This window comes from Sciurus vulgaris (genome assembly GCF_902686455.1).
Source record: "Sciurus vulgaris genome assembly, chromosome: 13".
NCBI classification, from domain to species: domain Eukaryota; kingdom Metazoa; phylum Chordata; class Mammalia; order Rodentia; family Sciuridae; genus Sciurus; species Sciurus vulgaris.
Genome location: NC_136474.1, coordinates 14,076,465 through 14,096,011, shown reverse-complemented (window position 1 = coordinate 14,096,011; position 19,547 = coordinate 14,076,465). Strand labels below are relative to the sequence as shown.

The window sequence follows — 19,547 nt, the reverse complement described above, 5'->3', positions numbered from 1 at the left end:
TACACCAGTCACTCACCACGTGTGGCTGTTTGCATTTAAATGAATTTAAATTAGAATTAAAGGGCCGGGATGTGGCTCAGTGTTGGGCACTTGTTTAGCATGTATGAAACACCACCCAAAAAAACAAAATTCGACTCTTTGATTCAGTTCTCGCCAGCAGTGTTTCAAGTGCTCGGCAGACACGGGGCTGGTGCCTGTCACAATAAGCAATGCCACCAGGGCCCACTTCCACCAGGGCTGTGTTCGGCTGTAGGGACTGAGACAACAGCAGCCTGCCTGCACCCCCACATCACCTCTGTCCCCAGCCACTCTGGGAGAGCATTTGCCCTTCCATGGCACGAGGGTCATGTTCTGTGCACACAGTAACCAACCCCTTCGTATAAGCCATCTGACTATACATCGTGGACACCTGAGCACAGGGTGCATATGCCTGCAGGCAGCTCAGCTTGCCATGTCACCAGCTCCCTGGGCCCCTGGGGAAACCTGCGAGGAGGACACAAGGCACGGAGGGGGAAGATCAGGCTGGACAACACAGGAGACCTGAGTGGTCGGCCTGAGGGGCCAGCCTGCAACATGGTGGATCAGGGGACTCAGGTGGCAGGGTCTTCCCTGGGGGCTCACGGCATGAGCAGACAAGGTGAAGGAGACTCGGGCCCCATGCTTCCCGCATGCACCTTGAGCCCCTCTACCTGGAAGTGAGCCCTCCCACCAGTCCCGCTATGGGCTCCCACGCCATTGGGAGGGCTACCAGAGCCTGTGCAGGGACAGGTGTTCCCCAGACAGGTCTAGAAGGAACAGATGCCGGGTATGACGATGAAGGGTGGGGCTGACACAGGAGCCTGCACGCCTGAGCCCAGCGGCCAGGCAGGCGCCGCGGGGCTGAGAAGGACCTCACGTGGGGGACTCTGCAGGTGGCATCAGCTCTGCCACTTCCCTTAGCCAAAGGCTCCCAAACGAGGCCGTTTCCGATGCCTCCTTCTGCAGTTATGTCATTTTTCTTTCCTGAAGGGTCTGTAATCATGGTCATAAAGAAAACAGTCCACACACTAAAGGCACACACAGGAGTAAGGCCAGCGCTTATGCTGGGCACCTGGGTGAGAGGGTGGCGAAGGGAGGGAGCACATGGCTCCAGAGGAGAGGGAGGGGATGACTCAGGCACAGACACCAGGCCCAGGGAAGGCAGAAAAGATGTGGGTCTTTCTCTTCAACCTTGATTTCTGGTGAGACATTGGAGTGGACAGTGCCAGGCCCTGAAAGGAGAGGCGTGCATGTGGGTGGGTCAGCGTCTAGCCTCCACCAGACGGTGCGCGCAGCCTGCTGCACCCCGCACTGCTCAGGAAACCGGATCCCGGTCTGTTCCTTCAGAAGCCAACACTGGGACACCGGCTGCGTCCAGTGCACGCTCCAGCCAGCAGTGTCTGCCGGCCCTTGACGGGGGCTCGAGGCACCACGTTGAGTCCTGGGCTTTCCCAGCGTTGGTGTGTAGGCCCTGAGCCCCCCGCCCACCTGGAGATGGCGGGTGGTGCCTCCTTCACCTTCCTACTGGCTTCCCAAGGGTGGTGGACGGCAGCCTGGGGCAGGCCCCCAGTGTTGACAGCAACGTGGGCGAGGTCCAGCCTTTCAAGCCACTTCCATGGCTTCCATGGAGGTGGGGAAGAGGTGGAATTTTATGTACTTAAAACTGACTATCTTCATGTTGGAAGGAATGCCTATGGAATGGGAGAGAATGTTCCACAGCTCTCTGCAGGACTGGGTGTGTGAAATGAGACGCCTTTATCACAAGAGCCATTGGAACCTCCACGTGAGGTCCTTAAAGCCCACAGAGGAGAACCGATGCAGGTGACTTGACTTAGGGAGCTCCAGACCCCTTGGAAAGCCCATCCAACAGACGGGAGAATAGCACCCAGTGGGGAGAGTCTGATGTCCCTAAGGTGAAGCAGGCTGCGGCCCATTTAAATACTGGCCTGTGTTCTCACAGCCCTGACAAAGCTTCCTTGCGATTCTGAAGGGCAGCATTTGAAGCCAGGAGCCTCTGAGACTTTTGTACCTGGCTACTCAAGAGTTTCTCTGTGACAGCAAAGTCAGGAAGGTCTCTCTGTCCACCAGAGCTAACTGATGCTCCCGGGCCATGTCTTCTCGTCTCCTCCACTGCAGCCTGGTCCGACCCCTGGGCTCTGACCTGGGAATTACACGGGAGCCCAGGGCCGAGCCCAGGGAAGGGGCGGGATGCAAATGTCCAGCTGCTGGTGGCAGCATGCCTTTTCCACATCAAGGACTTCCACACAGTCTGCTCGACTCACGCCTGCAACCGACACCGCAGTGAGCTGGACCCCTGCAGAGGTCTGGCTGCCCAAGCCTCCATGGGGCACAGAGGGTGCTAGCCACGCAGGGCAGGCTGAGCCACCATCTCCTTCCTGCACTTGAGCCACCTGGTGATTGGCAGGCTGCTCAGGAGGGGACGGTGACGCGGTTACAGCAGCGTTCTCACCAGAACCAGGTCCACAAGGACACTGGACGTTCAAAGTAGCTACACTTGCACAGCAAGCACCTGGCCCTGGGCTCAACCCCAGCACCGGAAAAGAACAAAAGCCTAACAAACAACAAGGCCTAACCCCAAACTATAAGCTGAAAACCGGCTCAGTGTTGGACAGAGCCAGGGCTAGACTGAGCCTTGCCCACGTGGTCCAGGTCACCGGTGCCCCAGAGACCCGGCAGTCAACGTCCTGGCCTCCGCTGCAGCTCCCTTCTGTCGTCACCACAGTGTTACCAGGCAGCGGCTGGCAGCTCGGGGACAACCTTGGTCAGTCCCTCCTTCGCGGTGAGGAGGTCAGGGCCCTGAGGAGCACGGAGGCTGGCGGAGCGGCTGGGGCTGAGGGTGAGTTGAGGGTTGCTTGCTCGTCGAGTGGGGGCACCCGCCCTCCAGGACAGGGACCCGGGCTCACGTCTCACAGCTGAGTCAAGTCAAACTGAGACTCCAGGAGCCTACGCCGGTCACCCTGTGCTTTATTAAAAGCGAGAAGCTGTGATTGACCTCCAGCCTCGCATCGCGAAAGACGAAAGATGAGGAAGGACAACGGTCAGGCTGAGTCCTAAGTCCTCCAGAGAAGGGGCAGTGACCTCGTACGGCTCCAGGGCTGGTCTAAGTGCTTCGAAAGGAGAGAAATAACAGCGGCTACTTATGCACGTTTCCCTCACTGCAAATCTGTCAACCTGCCTGTGGTCTCAGCACTGCTAGAGACCCATTTACTGTTTTTGTTAGTGTATGTGTGGTGTGTAGGCCTGAACCCAGCGGTGCTGTACCACTGGGCTACACCCTCAGCCCTTTTTAGCTTTTATTTCAAGACAGGGCCTCACTAAGTTGCCCAGACTGGCCTCGAACTCGAGATTCTCCTATTTCAGCCTCCTGAGTCACTGGGATTGCGGGCATGTGCCACCATGCCCAGCTGTTCTGGTATGTTTTAGAATCTCAGGTACACAGTTCAGGGCAGCAGCCTATGATCACAGCCACCTGGGAGGCTGAAGTGCAGCAGCCTATGATCCCAGCGACCTGGGAGGCTGAGGCAGAGGACAGCAAGTCCAAAGCCAGACTCAGCACCTCAGTGAGGCCTGTCTCAAAATAAAAACAAAGGCTGGGGATACAGCTCAGTAGGCAAGTGCCACTGCTTTTAATCCCCAGCATGAAAAGAAAGAAAGAAAAGAACACAGATACGGGCAAAAACGCAAACCATGCCATGAGTGGTGGCACACGCCTGTCATCCCAGTGACTGGGAGGCTGAGGCAGGAGGATCGTGAGTTTGAGCCAGCCTCAGCAACTTAGCGATGCCCTAAGCAACTTAGCGTGGCCCTGTCTCAAAATAAAAGCTAAAAAGGGGCTGGGGATGAAGCTCAGGAGCCGAGCATCACTGGGTCCAATCCCTGGTACAAAAACAAAACAGAAGAAACAAAAAAAAAACCTTACATATGCTGAAAACAATGTTATTCAATCTGAGTTTTTGAAGCAAACTAGGCATTAGCATGCCGCCGTCAGCCCTGTCCCAGCGCTGGCCCTCAGAGCGCAGGAAGAAGGGTGTGGCAGGCCAGAGCCCGGGGGTGCGGGCCGCAACCTGGGACCCACGGTTCCTGGACAGGTGAATGTACCCAACTGCCCCGGATGGAGGCTGAGTGGGAGTCAGGGAGACGATTCCCAGTGAGCCCGACCTGTGCCCTCTCTACTGTCCTCGGCTCTGAGGGGCTTTGGAGTCTGGCGGTCCCTGCGGGAGGAGGGGGCCCCTGCACCACCCCGTAACATGCTGGCGTCCACCCTGCGCGCAGCATGGGTACTCACACAGACCTACGCAGTCTCCCCGTTCCAGAGATGGCAGATCCACACCAGCACCAAGTCACTGCTGCCTCTGCTCAGCGGGCACGGCGCACAGTGCCCTCCACCCAGGCCAGACTGACCACTGCTGGGCCTCCTCCCACAGTGGCCTCTCGTCCCTCCCAGACCCTCGACCGAGGCCCAGCCTCAATGTGCTGCCACAGGAACTTCCCAGGGGACAGCCAATGAAGTCCTGGACACAGGGCTGGTGACGGCAGCATCTCCCTCTCACAGGATAGAAGCGATCATGTCGCAGCGTCTTAGCCATCGAGTGCAGCGTCCTTATGAAGGCGGGGACGGTGGCCTGAGCCCCAAGTGCTTTGGCTTGGGTGAGGGATGCCTGTGCCACTGAGCACCGCGAGGGTCCGGGTCCTGTGTGGCCGAGGTCTGCCCACGCCCTGTCCTCCTTTGCACAGCGGCCAGGGACGTCACTGCTCCAGGCTCCTGGGGTGGGGGTCCCGATGCTCTGGAGGTGGGGTTAGTGCAGGTGCAGGAGCCTCCCACGCACACGCTCTCCAGGACGGCCCCTTCCCCTTCTTTGGGGTGGTCTACGTCACTGGGTCGTCGTGCCAACAGTGAGGGCAGACGGGCGGCTGACAGCGGCCCAGGGCTCACATCTGCCCGGCAGTGACAGCGGCAGCACCTCCGGTGGGCTGGGCTGGGTGGGTCCCCGAGGAAACGCTCACCTGTGGGAAGGAAACCGCTTTCGCAGCTCAGAGATAATCAGATCTTCCACCAGGCGATCTGTTTCCGTCACCAGATCCGCAGCCGACGTTTTGGTGGAGACTCGTTTCTCCTCCGCCAGGGCTTTCCTGATGATCTGGAACGAGAGTGCAGGAGCCAGCTGGCATCTCATGCCCGAGTACGTGTCCCTCCCACCGCAGGTCTGCGGGCTGCGGACACAGGTCCCCTGCGGACCCACGCGGGGCTGGGCATCACGCGGGGCTGGGCGTCACACGAGCCTGCGGGCAGCCTTGGTCACCAGCCAGGGCTCTTCCCACGAGACAGACGCACCTCTCCATGTCTGTCCTACCCGTGGAACAAGGCTCCCTCATTGGAAAGGGGAAACGTGGTTTGGGGAAAAGGGCGGAACTTGGCTAGGAACTGTCAAAATAAGAGGGTGGAGCTCGGCTTCGTCCCAAGACTCCTGCGCTCTCCCTCTGAGATGCGACGCACAGCAGGACCCCCTCCAGGTCACATCGCCAATCACGCAAAACAGGACAGGCTCCTGGGCCAGGTGACTAGAGTGCGTGCCGAGGAGTGGGGCTCAGGCCGCGGGGCAGAGCCGCCCTGCTGCCCTGCGCCAGGCCATGTCCCCACTTCACGGGGACAAGGGCAGGAGGCTCGGTGCGGGATCTGCAGCTGCACCAGCCGCCAGCACTCCAGTCTGAACACAGGGGTGAGGACGGGGGGCAGCAGAACCTCCCGCCACTGACATGGCTCCTGGAACCCGCAGGAGACCTGAGCAGGAAGCCTGAGGGAGTGACGGTCACTGCCCCTCCAGGAACGACCAGCTCTGGCCGGGACCGATCGGCCAGCTCCACCTCTCGCCGAGCCTTTCTTCCCCATTTCCTGTGCACAACCTCACGTCTCCCTCATGGTGGTGAAGTCGGGACCCCTAACCAGGAGATCTCCGCTGACCAGCTGCCACTCAAAACTCCTGTGCTTCTTTCCAAAGCAGCACCTCCTGTGAGCCTCAAGCAGTTGGGCTGCCCTGTGCCGCCCGTGCCCGCCTCCCGAGGCCCGGGCCACACGTGACCACTGCGCTGGAGCAGAGGCCTGCAGAGGGAGCAGACGTGGGCGGGACCCTGAGGGCCAGCAGGGGCCATGACTCCCAGCCACTCTGCTCTGGAGGTCCCTCATAGCGACCCTGCTGTGCCCACTGCCCCCTGGGCGCTGGCCTGTCCCCTCCTGAGCCTAGACAGGTACAAGCCTTGATTGTGCCCAGATGCCTGGGGTAGAACTGGAATGGCGCACAGCCCAGCGACTACCAAGGTTGCCCCTCAAGTGCCCGCAGCTCGCCCTCCCGCCACCTGGCCGCCCCAGCCTGGTAACAGCCGGCTCAGCACCCTGGTGTCCATTCCTTCTCACGCCAGCTTGCACGTGGCCATCTCTTCCCAAAGAATTGCCTCCGTCCTTTGGGGGTAAATTCCACTCCTGCAGCCTCTGTTCTCCAGGAACCGGAGTTCCCGGCTGGTCCAGACAGGCCACTGGGCACTCGGCCCACGTTCTGTGTGGTGCTGCTGATTCGGCGTGTGGGGAGGCCCTGCCCCTGCAGGAGGTATGCGTGTGTGTGCACGCAGTCGGAAAGGCCCCTCGCCGGAGGACACGGCCCGAGCGGATGTGGCACCAGGGCCGCTGGGGTCCTGCTGAAATGGGCTGGGGCCTGAGATTCACACCTCCTTGTGAGGTGCTGGGTCGGCCCTGCTCTGCCACCAGCTCCACCCCTGCCCTATTCCGCTTTTACTTTGGGACAGGGTCCTGCTAAGTCGCTCAGGCTGCCTTGAACCTGTGAACCTCCTGCCTCAGCCTCCTGAGCTGCGGGGGTCACAGGCGGGCACCGTGGTGCCAGGCCTCAGAGCCACGCCAGTGTTGGGAGCACACTTGAGTGCAGGGGTGGAGCAGCACTCCCAGGGAGGGGGTGGCCAGGAGGCCAGGCGGTCACTGGGTCACTCGGCAGGTGGGTGGCCCAGGAAGCTGCGATTGGGACCTGCACCTCCAGGGGCCTCTGCTGGCAGCCTGCGAGGACAAGGCAGCAGGTGCAGGCGTCTCGCGGGCTCTATGCTGCACTGGAGTCCTCTCAGGAAGCTGTCCAGAGCCACAGGCACTATTCCAAGGGTCCTCCGCAGCCTCCCTGCAGAGGCTGACCTGAGGGTCAGGCGGATCTCTCTGCAGAGCACCAGGCTGGCTCCGTTCCTGCAGCTCTCAGGACAAACCCACACCCTACCTATCCCATAATATGCATCTGCTAGTTTTGCAACCAAGAGTTAAAGAAGGACTATACCCACTTAGGCTCAGTACAGGACAGGCAGTGCCAGGAAAGGGCAGAGAGAGAGCCGGGCACAGTGAGGGCCTCAGAGGAACTGCTGGGCGGCCCCTGCCCATCGTGGGCCTGCTCCTTCTGACCCTTCACCTCCCCCCCACAGGGCACTCCCGTTGCTCCCTCTGGCCACTCTCGAGGTCTTGCTGACCTCCGCCAAGGCTGTCCGTCCTGGCCTCCTGTCTACACCTGTCCCCACCTGAAGTCATACTGTGTGTCAGTGGCCGACTGCACTTCTCTCACTGGGCTTGGGCTTCCATGCAGCAGAGACTCAGCCGTCCCTCTCTGCTGCCGGCGGTTCCCCTCCCCACAGAATCGCGCCTGGCGAGCGGGGTGCATGGAAGCCAATGGGTGAATGAAAGCCACGTCAGCTGGGGTGAGTGGACTCTGCCACGTACGTCCCTGCACCAGCAGGTCTATGTGGACACTCTCGACCTCGGTCTGTCTCCCTGCGGCCGTTTTCTTATTGTCTGGATAAGAGACTCTGAAGGAGTGGGGTGCAGTGGCACACACCACAATCCCAGCAACTCTGGAGGCTGAGGCAGGAGGAATCCAAGTTTGAGGCTAGCCTCAGCGACTGAGTGAGACCCTGTCCCTGTCTCAAAACAAAATAAAAAGGACTGAGATGTGGTTGGGTGGTGAAGCACCCTGGGGTTCAGTCCCCAGCACACAACACACACACACACACATAGTTCCGACGGGCCTGAAGCCTCCATCTTCTGGCCTCGACCAGGAGTCCTGCCTCCAGACCAGGTGGGACCTGCTGCAGGCCCTGGAGTCCACCCACCTGGACACGCTTCATGCATCCCCAGCACTCAGCACCCCAGTGCCCCTACTGGGTGGGTGGTCAGACCTCCCAGGGAGCCGGCTCTCGACGTGGCCTCATGGCAGAGAGACCTCAACCCAGACACACAGGCCTGTCCCTGAGGCACAGAACCCTGTGTTTCAGCCAGGCGCACAGCTGCCTGGAGTCCACGCTGCCTCCGTGCCACAGCGTGTGGCCAGGGTACCAAGCTCTGCCCAGGAGCAGGTGGACAGAGGCGACTCCTGCAAGCTGAGGTGTGCTCCCAGAGGACATGAGCCACTGCCCGTGTCCCTGCATCCACCAGGCTGTGACATGTGGTGTGGACAGGGCAGCCCTGGCCACCGCAAGACAAGGCCACCACCTCAGAGCTAAGAGAGGGGCTCCAGGAAGCAGAGCCACCGTGCCTGCCTCTCACTGGTCATTTGTCACTGTGCCGGTGAACAGGCAGCTCCAGGACCAGCCACCCCCACACGCTCCTCGGCTCCTGCCAGTGGCACCTGGGCCCCAGAGAGTCCTCCTGGTGCCACGGTCAGCACCTGCCCTCCTCAGGCCCACCATCCTCTCTGACTCAGGTGAAGTGTCCCCTCCTGCATGAGCAGCCTCCAGCAGACCCGCTTTCACCTGGAGGGAGACCTGGGCACTGTGCAAACCAGCCCAGGGCGCCCGAGCCTGTCCTTCTGGTCCTGAGGGGCCCTGGTGGGACCCTGGTCATCTCTGTGCCTGCCCATGGGGGCTCACCTGTGAGCACTTACTTACTTTGTGTGGCGGTGCAGGGGACTGAGCAGGGCCTCCACGTGCAGGCTGGCCCACCGACCTGCGCCCCTGCCCACACAGGTGCTTCTGCAGAGCCACCTCCGACCTCACGGTCCAAGACACGCTCGGCTCCTGTGTATGGAGGAGGCAGGAACTCGGGGGTGAGTGGGCAGCTGGGGATGCCGCTGCAACCCAGCAGTGCCCTCCGGAGGGACAGGGCCTGGCCACAGGCCTGCGAAGGAGGGAGAGGTGTGGGTCTGGAGGTCGGATGTTCCTTCTGTCCTGCGAGAATGTCTTGCTGGGGGGCCTAAGGGTTCCTGGGTGGTGCGTTACAGGAAGGCCGTGGGCACGCGGCCCCTCTGCCCTGGTGGTGGGGAAGGCGCCCTGCCAGGGCCCCTTCACGATCCTGCCTCCCTCCCCATCAGTCCGGCCAAGGCACTGGCCTGCGACTGCACCTTGTCCTGGAGGAACCGAGAGATGAGCTTCCGCTCAGTCACAGTGAGTTAGTGGTAAGAAGCGAAGCTAAAATTCTGGCCCTCACCTTTTTAAAAAAAACCTTCCACAGGGAGGAAACCACACTTCAGGATCAGGCAGATCTGAATCCGAAGGGCACCTGGGTGCCTTGGAGTCCTCGCTGGCACTCACGGTAGTACCTGAGACACTGCTGCTTTCAGAATTCAGAAAGCCAGGCGCAGTGGCCCGCACGTGGGATCCCAGCTACCTAGGAGGAGGCAGGAGGCTGCCAGTGAAAGGCCAGCCTCAGCAAATTAGCAAGACCCTGTCTCAGGATATAAAATAAGAAAGGGCTGGGGTGCAGCTGAGAGAAAGAGCACTTCAGCAGCTGTGCACGGCCCTGCATTCAAGCCGTAAGGAATTACCTGGCGAATTTACACAAAGGTCCTGCTTTGCCTACTTTCTACTGACACTCAGACCTCAGTACTCAAGTGTTCTGCAGGAATATTAATCCACAAAATCCAGCAACTCTGGCAAAACTCCAAAGCACCCTACACACAGCACACCGTGGTTAACAGGGTGCTGGGTGAGTCGGTGGGGAACGGGTCTGTTCCCGAGTTTATGCACACTGAGGAAAGAGGGCGCAGTGTCTCCCATCTGGGCTCCAGCCTGCCCTTCAGCCAGTCGCCCACTGTCAGGGGACAGTGGATGATGGAGACCTCTGGGCCATGACCTGCTGAAGCTCCTCCCCACAGCCGCCTCCCTCTGGGCCGTGGAGGTTTAAAACCTTCTGGCTCTGCCGGCAAGGAGGGAGCGTGGGCTGCAGGTGAACCGGTGCCCTCAGCTCTCACTGACGGAGCGTGCACCTCGCAGACCTGGCCTGTCTCTCCCTCTGAGCAACGCTCAGTTAATGTGCAACAGTAATCGGGCCCGCGGTCACTGAAGCTTGGATCCCACACCCGCGAGGCCACGTCTGCTCCAGCTGCAGACCCCCAGGGCCGGCCGGCTTGGACAGAGGCCCCCTTCTTGCCCTCACATCATCCTGGTCTTGTGCTGCTGGTCCTGGGCCAGGTTCACACTGTCAGTGCAGAGCAACCTGTGCAGCTCAGGAGGTGTGCCCTGGAGTCCAGATCCCGCTCCAGCACCCTGGAAGGGCAGGGCTGAAGGGCTCCTCCAGAAGAGGTGACGTGCCACCCCCTGCAAGACTGGGAAACCCCCGCTCCCTCCGTGTGGGCCTCCCGACGTGCCCCGTGTTTTAGGGTTCAGATTTATCTGAACACAAGTGAGCATGGGGTGGCGATTCATTTTGTGCCAACCCGACTGGGCTACAGGGTGCCCAGATAGCTGGTCAAGCATGACTATTCCCAGGGCCTCCACAGAGATGTTCTCAGACGAGGTCAGCATTTCAGTGCATAGAATAAAGCAGGCCCCCTAGGCGGGTCCCACCCAATCCATGAAAGACCCAGAGAGAACAAAAAGATGGGCCTTCCTGGGAATAAGCAGGAATTCTGCAGAGCAGAGGGACCACCACCTCCTGGGTCAGAGCCAGGGGTCACGCCTCGCCCGGTCCAGCTGGCCGCAGTCCCACACCTACTGCACTACCCCTCACCTACCTCCACCGTTCCATCCCCAGGAGAGCCCAGGACCCAGCCTGGCCTGCCTTGGTAGCTGCGCCCCTGGGGGCCAAGTGCAGCCTGATGGAGCATGTGCCGCACCCCAGGCGCCATTCCCACAAGAGTCCTGTGGACCAGCTCATTTAATCCCGTGACGCCAAGGAGCACAGTAGCTCTCACCATCAAGAGAGGAAGCAGGTGGGGCTGGGGCTCGGTGGCAGGGCTCAGTGGCAGGGCCCTTGCCCAGCACAGGTAGGGCCCTGGGATCCAACCCCAGCACCGCACAAAAGAATGCGGGAGAAAGTGAGGCACAGACTCCGCCGGCAGGATGCCTAAGGTCACACAGCCTGAGTGCAAGAAGAAAGAGTGAAATCGACCTCCAGTCATGACGGAAGCGCAGAGTTCCTTGTTCCTAGGACTCCTCCGAATCAGTTCATCCCATGGCCACCCGACCCCTGATGGCTGAGCCTCAAGGTCACGCTGCCTTCGCTGGCTGAGTTATGTCCTCACCTTCCAGAGGGAGGAAACTGCACGCCAGGACAGCCTGAGGCTCAGATCCAACACGAGGCCTCAGGCAGGACGGGCCTGAACGCCCAACTCCCTTCCCTCCCACCTCCAGCCCCAGGGCCTCTGGGCCACCCGGCCACCCGGCCACCCGGCCCTGTCCTAGGACTGGGAAGCCGGGCCTGCATAGTGACCTTCCCCGGCTCCGAGGCCTCTCCCAGCCCTGAGGACAGTCTCCCCTAGGTAGAGCTTCATCTGGGTTGTCAAGGGCCTGTCTCAGGACCACAGAGGCCAGGACACCCTGCACGCAAGGGGCAAGAAAGGCACTCCTTCCTGTTTCTCTCAGGAAGCGTTTATTGGCAAAATGGGCATAAAAAGACGCTACTTTTCTCACAGTGTTCTATAAGGAAAACAACGGGTGTTTGTACCAGGAACGCAACAGGTGGCCTCTCGGGCAGGGTCAGGCCCTGGCGGCCTCCCTTGGACAGCTGCCTCGCGGGTCCCGTCCTTGCTGTTTTCGATGGTGGAGAAAGTTTTAGAATAGTTCATGCAGGCTGACCCCACCCTGTAGGGCTAAGCAGGACCTGGGACGGGGGGCAGAAGGCACAGGGACGGGGGAGGCCAGGGAGCCCACCCCTGCCTCCTTACTTCTTCCCACAGCAGCTGAGTCAGTGCAGCAGGAGAGTGGGAGTCTCTTCAGGGGAAGGACCCCACCCAAGAAGACCCCATGTCCTGGCCTTTGGGAATCTCCCAAAGAAAAGGGCAGGGCCTGGCCCTGCTATGGCAGAGCCCATCAGTGGACACTCTCTTCCCCACAGGGACAACCACAGCCCAAATGCCGCCCATCAGTGGCCTCCACGCTGCCTGGCTCAGCCTCTCCCCTGACTGGGCACACTCGGCTTCTCCACTTGGAAACCTACCAGCAGCTCATGCCTTCCATGCTCAGAACAGAACGCTGGGCTTGCCCTCCCACAACGTGGTCATCTCAGGGACACGGAAATCCATTCAACCAGGTTTTCAGGGCCCAGAGTTTGTTTTGTGGGTACCAGGGATTGAACCTGGGGCACTTCACCACTGAGCCACATCCCAGCACTTCTTACTTCCCAGCACTTTTTTATTGTGAGACGGAGTCTTGTTCAGTTGCTAGGAGTCTCACTAAGTTGCTCAGGCTGGCCTTGACCCTACCATCCTCCTGACTCAGCCTCCTGAGTCACTAGGATTACAGGCATGTGCTACTGTGTCTAGTGTGGTACAGAACTCTGAAGTCTCCTAGGTGCTTCTTGTTCTCTGGCACCTACATCCAGTCCAAGAGCAAACTGTCCTCTCAGCCTCCAAAATAAGTTTTTTTTTTTTACCACCTTCTCACAGGCCAGCCCACCACCCTTGTGGGCTTACTGCTCTGGTCCCACAGAGCTGTCAGGCCTGGCAGGAACCAGACACTCTCTGGGCCACACAGAACTCAACCTCGAACTTCACACCACACTCAAAGGTCAAAGCCCAGAGTTGCTGGACAAACACCACCAGGTGAATAAGTAAACTTCTAAGCTCTGTTTTTGGTGCCCCATTTAAAAACAAGCAAGCTCGCAGAGGCTGGTAAGCCTGTAAGAGCATTTAAAGTCACACATGCAGCTGGTGCTGGCCTCCCAGCATGCACGAGGCCCTAGGTTCCATCCAGCACCACAAGTGTAAATAACTAGGTGAATAAACCACAATTAAACTCCAGCTCAAATCTGTCAGCATGGCTATGGAAGAGAAGGGGCCAGTGTGGAGGAAATGGAGCCCAGGCGGTGACCCTCCTCTGTGAGGAGCAGACTGGACACTGCTCCCAAGAGCTACTTGGCAAAGCCTCCCTTCCCAACAGAGGAACAGTCCTTCTGCTCCCCAGCGAGATGCACGTGTGCATCATCAAAAGACCTGCAAGAATGTTCATGGCCATGTGATGCATCTCAACTCCAAACCGGACACGGCCCGAAAGTTCCTCAAGAGCCGAATGCACAGATGGCCAGGCACCTGCACAGCAGGCTCAGCAAAGCCTGGCCCGGGCAGCCACCAGAACCAGCTGCAAGTGCCAGGGATGCTCACCGCAGCCCACTCCAAGCCCCCGAGCCAGACCCGGGTGGCAGCTGCTCCAAGGTGGCTCAAGCAGTGCCGTGCGGGAGGCAGCTGCAACTCCGGTGGGCGATCTGCACCTGCAGCGGAGCCCCACCCGAGCCCCAAAGGCACTCCTCCGAGAGACCACCACAAATCCCTCTGGAAGCACAAAGACCTGGAATAGCCAAAGGAATCCTGAACCAGGGGCGCAATGCTGGAGGCATCACAACACCCGATTTCAAAACAGGCAATTCCAGCGGCTCAAAGGCTGAGGCAGGAGACTGCAAGGTCGGAGGCCAGCCTGAGCGATTCAGTGGGACCCCGCAGCAAAAAAAAAAAAAAAAAAAAGAGAAAGGGCTGGGGACGTAACTCCTGGCGGAGTGCCTGGTCAGCCCTGGGTTCTAGCCCTCGTTCCTCAACAACCACAAACACTTCAGTGACAAAAGCAGCACGGCACAGGCACAGACAGGCACACGGCTGACCACGGGACAGAGCAGAGACCCAGAAGAGAGTCACACGCCTCCAGTCACTGACTCCACAGGGTGCCAAGAACACCCTGGAGAGCGGACAGCCTCTGTGAGACAGTGCTGGGCAAAGCGGAGCCCTCACCTCTGAGACCAGAGCCCTCACCCTGTGCAGAGGTCAACTCCAGATGGACCAAGGACCTCAAGGCGAGACCCAGGCTGACACAATCTGCCGAGAACCAGAAGTGCTTCACGATCCCGATCCCGGCACAGGCAATGATCTGGATGGGACTCAACAGCTCAGAGACAAAGCAGGAACTGACAGGTGGGGCTGCGTCCAAGGAAGGCTCCTGCACAGCTTCCACCGGCAGCACGGCAGGAGGCCTCTGCCAGCTCATTATCTCCAGATGACTGACACCCAGAGGGACAAGCAGCTGGGCCTGGTGGTGGCACACACGGGTAGTCCTGGGGCCTTGGGAGGCTGAGGCACGAGGAGCCCACGTTCAAGGCCAGCCTGGGCAACTTAGTGAGGCCATGTCTCAAAATTCAATATAAAAGGGGCTGGGAGAGGAGCTCAGTGGCAGAGTGTCCCTTGGCTCAATCCCCAGTACAAAAAGAAAAAAAAAGATTTAGTCAAAAAATGGGCCAGTGGATTCGGGATCCAAGATGATGGACAAGAGGGAGGCTGTGTCCCTTGTCTCTTCGTACCTCAGGTTTCAAGCAGAGGATATCTGTTTCTTGGTGAGGCAGTTTTTGCTGCTTATCGATCCCCTGCTGTTTACCCCATTTGTCCACTGTGATCGCCTGCAGTCAGCCAGCACATTGACTACTTTTAGAGTGCAGCTTGCTCACTGACTGGTGCCTATCATCTGCCATTTTCCTGCCCCTTGCCTGCCCATCGCCTGCCTTTCACCTACTCATCACCTACCGCCTAAGGTCCACCTGCCGATCCTCCGACAACAACCGGCAGACTGACTACAGACCCCCAGTGGATCGCCAGTTCCCTGCTGTTGCTTGGACATTCACTGTCACAGTACCTGCAGGTTTGGTTACATGTGGCTGCAGCCATTTTGAGACCACAGCCAGGACCTATAGGGCCCACGGCTGGACTGACCGAGCCCTGTCTCCAGGACCCCTGCCCAACCAACCGCACACCGCCTCCAGGACCCCCAGCTGACCACACCCACACCTGGAGCTGCAGCTCCCCATTTCACAACACATTTGGAAGCCAGAGTGGCCATCTTGGATAATCCTGGAAGCTGTATCTCCCATCTTTAGGTGGGGCAAATCCCATCCTGAGACGCCTGCTGGAGACTGAAAGCTCATTGTCAGGTACCTCTCATGCATCAGGCTACTGAAGACTGGGAGGTTTGAATACTATATGACTGTTAGAGTGTAGATCTTTATTCCTTTTTGAATTTTTAAGTTTTTATTTCTTTACTTTTCTTGCTCTATTTTCCTTTTGTTTACCTGTTCCCTCAGAGTCTCTTTCTCCCTTTTCTCATGCTAACAACCAACTTTTTTTGATTACACTTTCACACCTTCTACGATCTAGAACTTCTACATACTCTTCTTATCCCATTAACAGCTACATCCTACACCCCTCCCCATCCTCTTTGTCCTCCATTAGAAACTGCAGACCTTATTGCGAATCTATTTGTTATATTGTAGATAATAACTGAATTCATTCTGTTTATTATGACAATATTGTTAACGTCTTCATAGGGGCTATTTGGGTTAGGGCTGCATATTGTCTGTACTGGGCACTGCTAATATTGATCTCCCCCTCAAAGAAAAGTTTTTGGAAACCTATAGGGCTACTATAAGCCTATGGGGGAAACTGCAATATCCCAGATCTGCAGCGCTAGAGGGGAAGATACATGAACAACATGAAAAAACAAGGGAAGAAAATGATCCAAACAAATCTAGATTCTATATTAATAGAATCCAGTGACAGTATGGTAGAAGAAGTGTCAGAAATGGAGTTCAGAATATACATAATTAAAATGATTCATGTAGCAAAGGATGAAATAAGAGCAAATGCAGGCAATGAATGACCACTCCAATAAGCAGTTGAAAGAGCACCTGCAGGAAGCAAAAGAGCATTTCAACAAAGTGATAGAGATTCTAAAACAAAACAAAACAAACAAACAAACAAACAAAAAAACCAAACAGAAATCCTTGAAATGAAAGAAACAATAAACCAAATAAAAAACTCAATGGAAAGCATCACCAAAAGACTAGACCACTTGGAAGACAGAACCTCAGACAATGAAGACAAAATATTTAATCTTGAAAATAAAGTTGCCCAAACAGAGAAGATTGTAAGAAATCATGAACAGAACCTCCAGGAACTATAGGACATCATGAAAAGACCAAATTTAAAAATTATCGGGATTGAGGATACAAACCAAAGGAATGAACAACTATTCAATGAAATAATATCAGAAAATTTTCCAAACCTGAAGAGTGAAATGGAAAATCAAATACAAGAGGCTTACAGAACACCAAATGCACAGAATCACAACAGATCCACACCAAGGCACATTATAATGAACATGCCTAACATTCAAAATAAGGATAGGATTTTGAAGGCTGTGAGAGAAAAGCATCAGATTACATAAGAGGGGGAAACCAATACAGATATCAGCAGATTTCTCACCCAGACCCTAAAAGCTAGAAGGGCCTAGAACAACATATTTCAAGCTCTGAAAGAACATGGTTGCCAACCAAAATCCAATAACTAGCAAAACTAACCTTCAGATTTGAAGACGAAATAAAATCCTTCCATGATAAACAAAAGTTAAAAGAATTTACAAATAGAAAGCCTGTGCTACAGAACATTCTCAGCAAAATATTTCATGAGGAAATGAAAAACAACAATGTAGGTCAGCAAAGGGAGGAACTACCTTAAAGGAAAAACCAATCAAAGGAGAAAACAAATCAAGTTAAATACCAAAAATAAGCCCAAATGACTGGGAATACAAATCATATCTCAATAATAACCCTGAATGTAAATGGCCTAAACTCATCAATCAAAAGACATAGACTGGCATTAAAGACATAGATTGGATTAAAAAGAAAGACCCAACAATATGCCACCTTCAAGAGACTCATCTCATATTAGAAAAATACATCCACAGACTAAAGGTGAAAGGATGGGAAAAAACCTACCACGCACACGGACTCAGTAAAGAAGTGGGGGTTTCCATCCTTATTTCAGATAAAGTGGACTTCAAACCAAAGTTAATCAGAAGGGACAAAGAAGGACATTTCATACTACTTAAGGGAACCATAAATCAGGAAGACATAATGATCATAAATATTTATGCCCCAAACAAAGGTGCATCCGGGTACATCAAACAAATCCTTCTCGATCCCAGGAATCAAATAGACCACAACACCATAATTCTGGGTGACTTTAACACACCACTGTTACTACTGGATAGATCTTCCAAACAAAAATTAAACAAAGAAACCATAGAACTCAGTAACACAATCAATAACCTAGACTTAACAGACATATATAGAATATTCCATCCATCAACAAGCGAATACACTTTCTTCTCAGTAGCACATGGAACCTTTTCATAAATAGACCATACGTTATGCCACAAAGCAGCCCTTAGGAAATGCAAAAAAAAGTAGAGATAATACCTTGTGTTCTATCAGATCATAATGGAATGAAATTAGAAATCAATAACAAAATAAAAGAAATTACTCCAACACCTGGACACTAAATAATATGCTATTGAATGAAGCATAGATAACAGAAATCATCAGAGAGGAGATAAAAAAATTCTTAGAGGTCAATGAGAATGATGATACAACATATCAAAATCTCTGGGGCAGGAAAAGAAGTCAGGCCACAAGAGACACCTACGCCGTGTTTATGGCAGTGCGGTTCCCACAGCTGGGGCGCAGAGTCGCCCACTGCCCACTGAGGAGTGGACGAGGCAAAAACCAGACATTCGCACGACTGAGTGTTTGTCCAGCCCTGAGGAAGAGTAAAGTCCTGGCATTTGCAGGGAAATGGACAGAACTGGAAGCGAGTCAGACACAGAGCGACAAGGGTCTCCTGTTCTCTCAAAAAATATAGGTGGCCTGGAAGCTGGACTCCTGGGTAAGGAGGGGTCTGGGGACGGGGAGGAGGCAGGGGGGGAAGGTCCCGGGTGGTGGCCATGGTCAGGGCATGATCCACGTTGTGTGGGAAGGTCACAACAAAACCCACCCATTTGTACAACCAATGCATGATTTAAAAGTCCGCGGGACGGGGGCGTAGCTCAGTGGTAGACACGTGCCCAGCATGTGAGGGCTCGGCTGCATCCCCAGCACCACACACACAAGTTCTGTGCGAAGACCAACAGCCCACCACACACTTCCATATGTAGAAAACCAAGTGAACAAAATGCACGCACGCACACGTTTTTTAAACTTTAAGGAAAATACAAGTTGCTTAAGAAAGAAAGGAATGTCATACACTGAAATTCCCAGCTCCACCAGCAATCACGTCCACATGGCCACCCTAGTGTGGGATGCGGTGGGGCCCCACAGCAAGGCAGCTGCCGGACACAAGGAAGAACAGCCAGTGTAGCGGGTGGTAGAGCGCTTGCCTGGAGTTCTACCCAGCCCCACAAAAAAGACAGCAAAAAACTCAGCAGCTTGGGAGGCCGAGGCAGGAGGCTCTCGGAGTTCAAAACCAGCCTCAGCAACTCAGCGAGACCCTGTCTCTAAATAAAATACAAAAAAGGGTTGGGGATGTGGCTCAGTGGTTAAGCACTCCTGGGTTCAATCCCTAGGACCAAAAAAAAAAAAAAAAAAAAAAAAAAAAAAGAAAAAGAAAATGCCAAGCAGGGCCTGTCAAGTCCCTTGGGGTATCAGGACAATGGGCCCCGTTCAGGCTGGGCCTTGGGAATGCAGTCTGCTAAGGTGTGAAGGCCACCGGGAGAAGCGCAGACCGTGAGGACAGAGTCTCGGGTGTTGTTTTTCTGCTTTGTTCTGAGCTGTTATAAATGCAGAAATAAATCCACACGAAGCAAACGGGTGATGAGGGCCTGGCTTGCCTTGGAGGGTCTCCGCAGAGCACTCGAAGGTGGCACAGGAGCACCTTTGGCCGGTGTGCACATGTCAGCTACTCTGACAGTTGCTCCAACCTTGGCGCTCTCCAGGGTGACCTCCCCGTCCCCGGCACTGGAGGGCGCTGGCGCGGTGGCGGCTTTAGCAGAGGTGGCTAGCTGTGCTTGGACAGGGCCTGCCTGTGGGCCTGCGGCCACACCTGTAGGTGCTCATTGGCCACCCTGTACAGGAGTGGTTTCCAGAAACGCCTGTCCTGCCTTCCACTCGACTGACCTGACGTGCTGACACCAACACGCAGGACCCCAGAGGAGCACGTGAGCCAAGTGCGCCGGGATGCTGGAGTGTGGAGACGGGGGATGGAGGCTTCCACTGCACCGACCAGGCCCAAGTC

The 19,547-nt window shown here is 56.1% G+C and overlaps 1 protein-coding gene across 2 annotated transcripts in view; it reads right to left on the bottom strand.

The window, feature by feature from the left end:
* The window catches only part of IMPA2 (inositol monophosphatase 2), a 42,930-nt gene that overhangs the window by 19,934 nt on the left and 3,449 nt on the right, over window positions 1-19,547 (bottom strand). For both annotated transcript variants that reach the window (XM_079108918.1, XM_079108917.1), the window contains exon 2: window positions 5,044-5,177. In XM_079108918.1, the coding sequence (XP_078965044.1) occupies window positions 5,044-5,177 (134 nt within the window). The remainder of the gene's footprint in view (window positions 1-5,043; window positions 5,178-19,547) is intronic.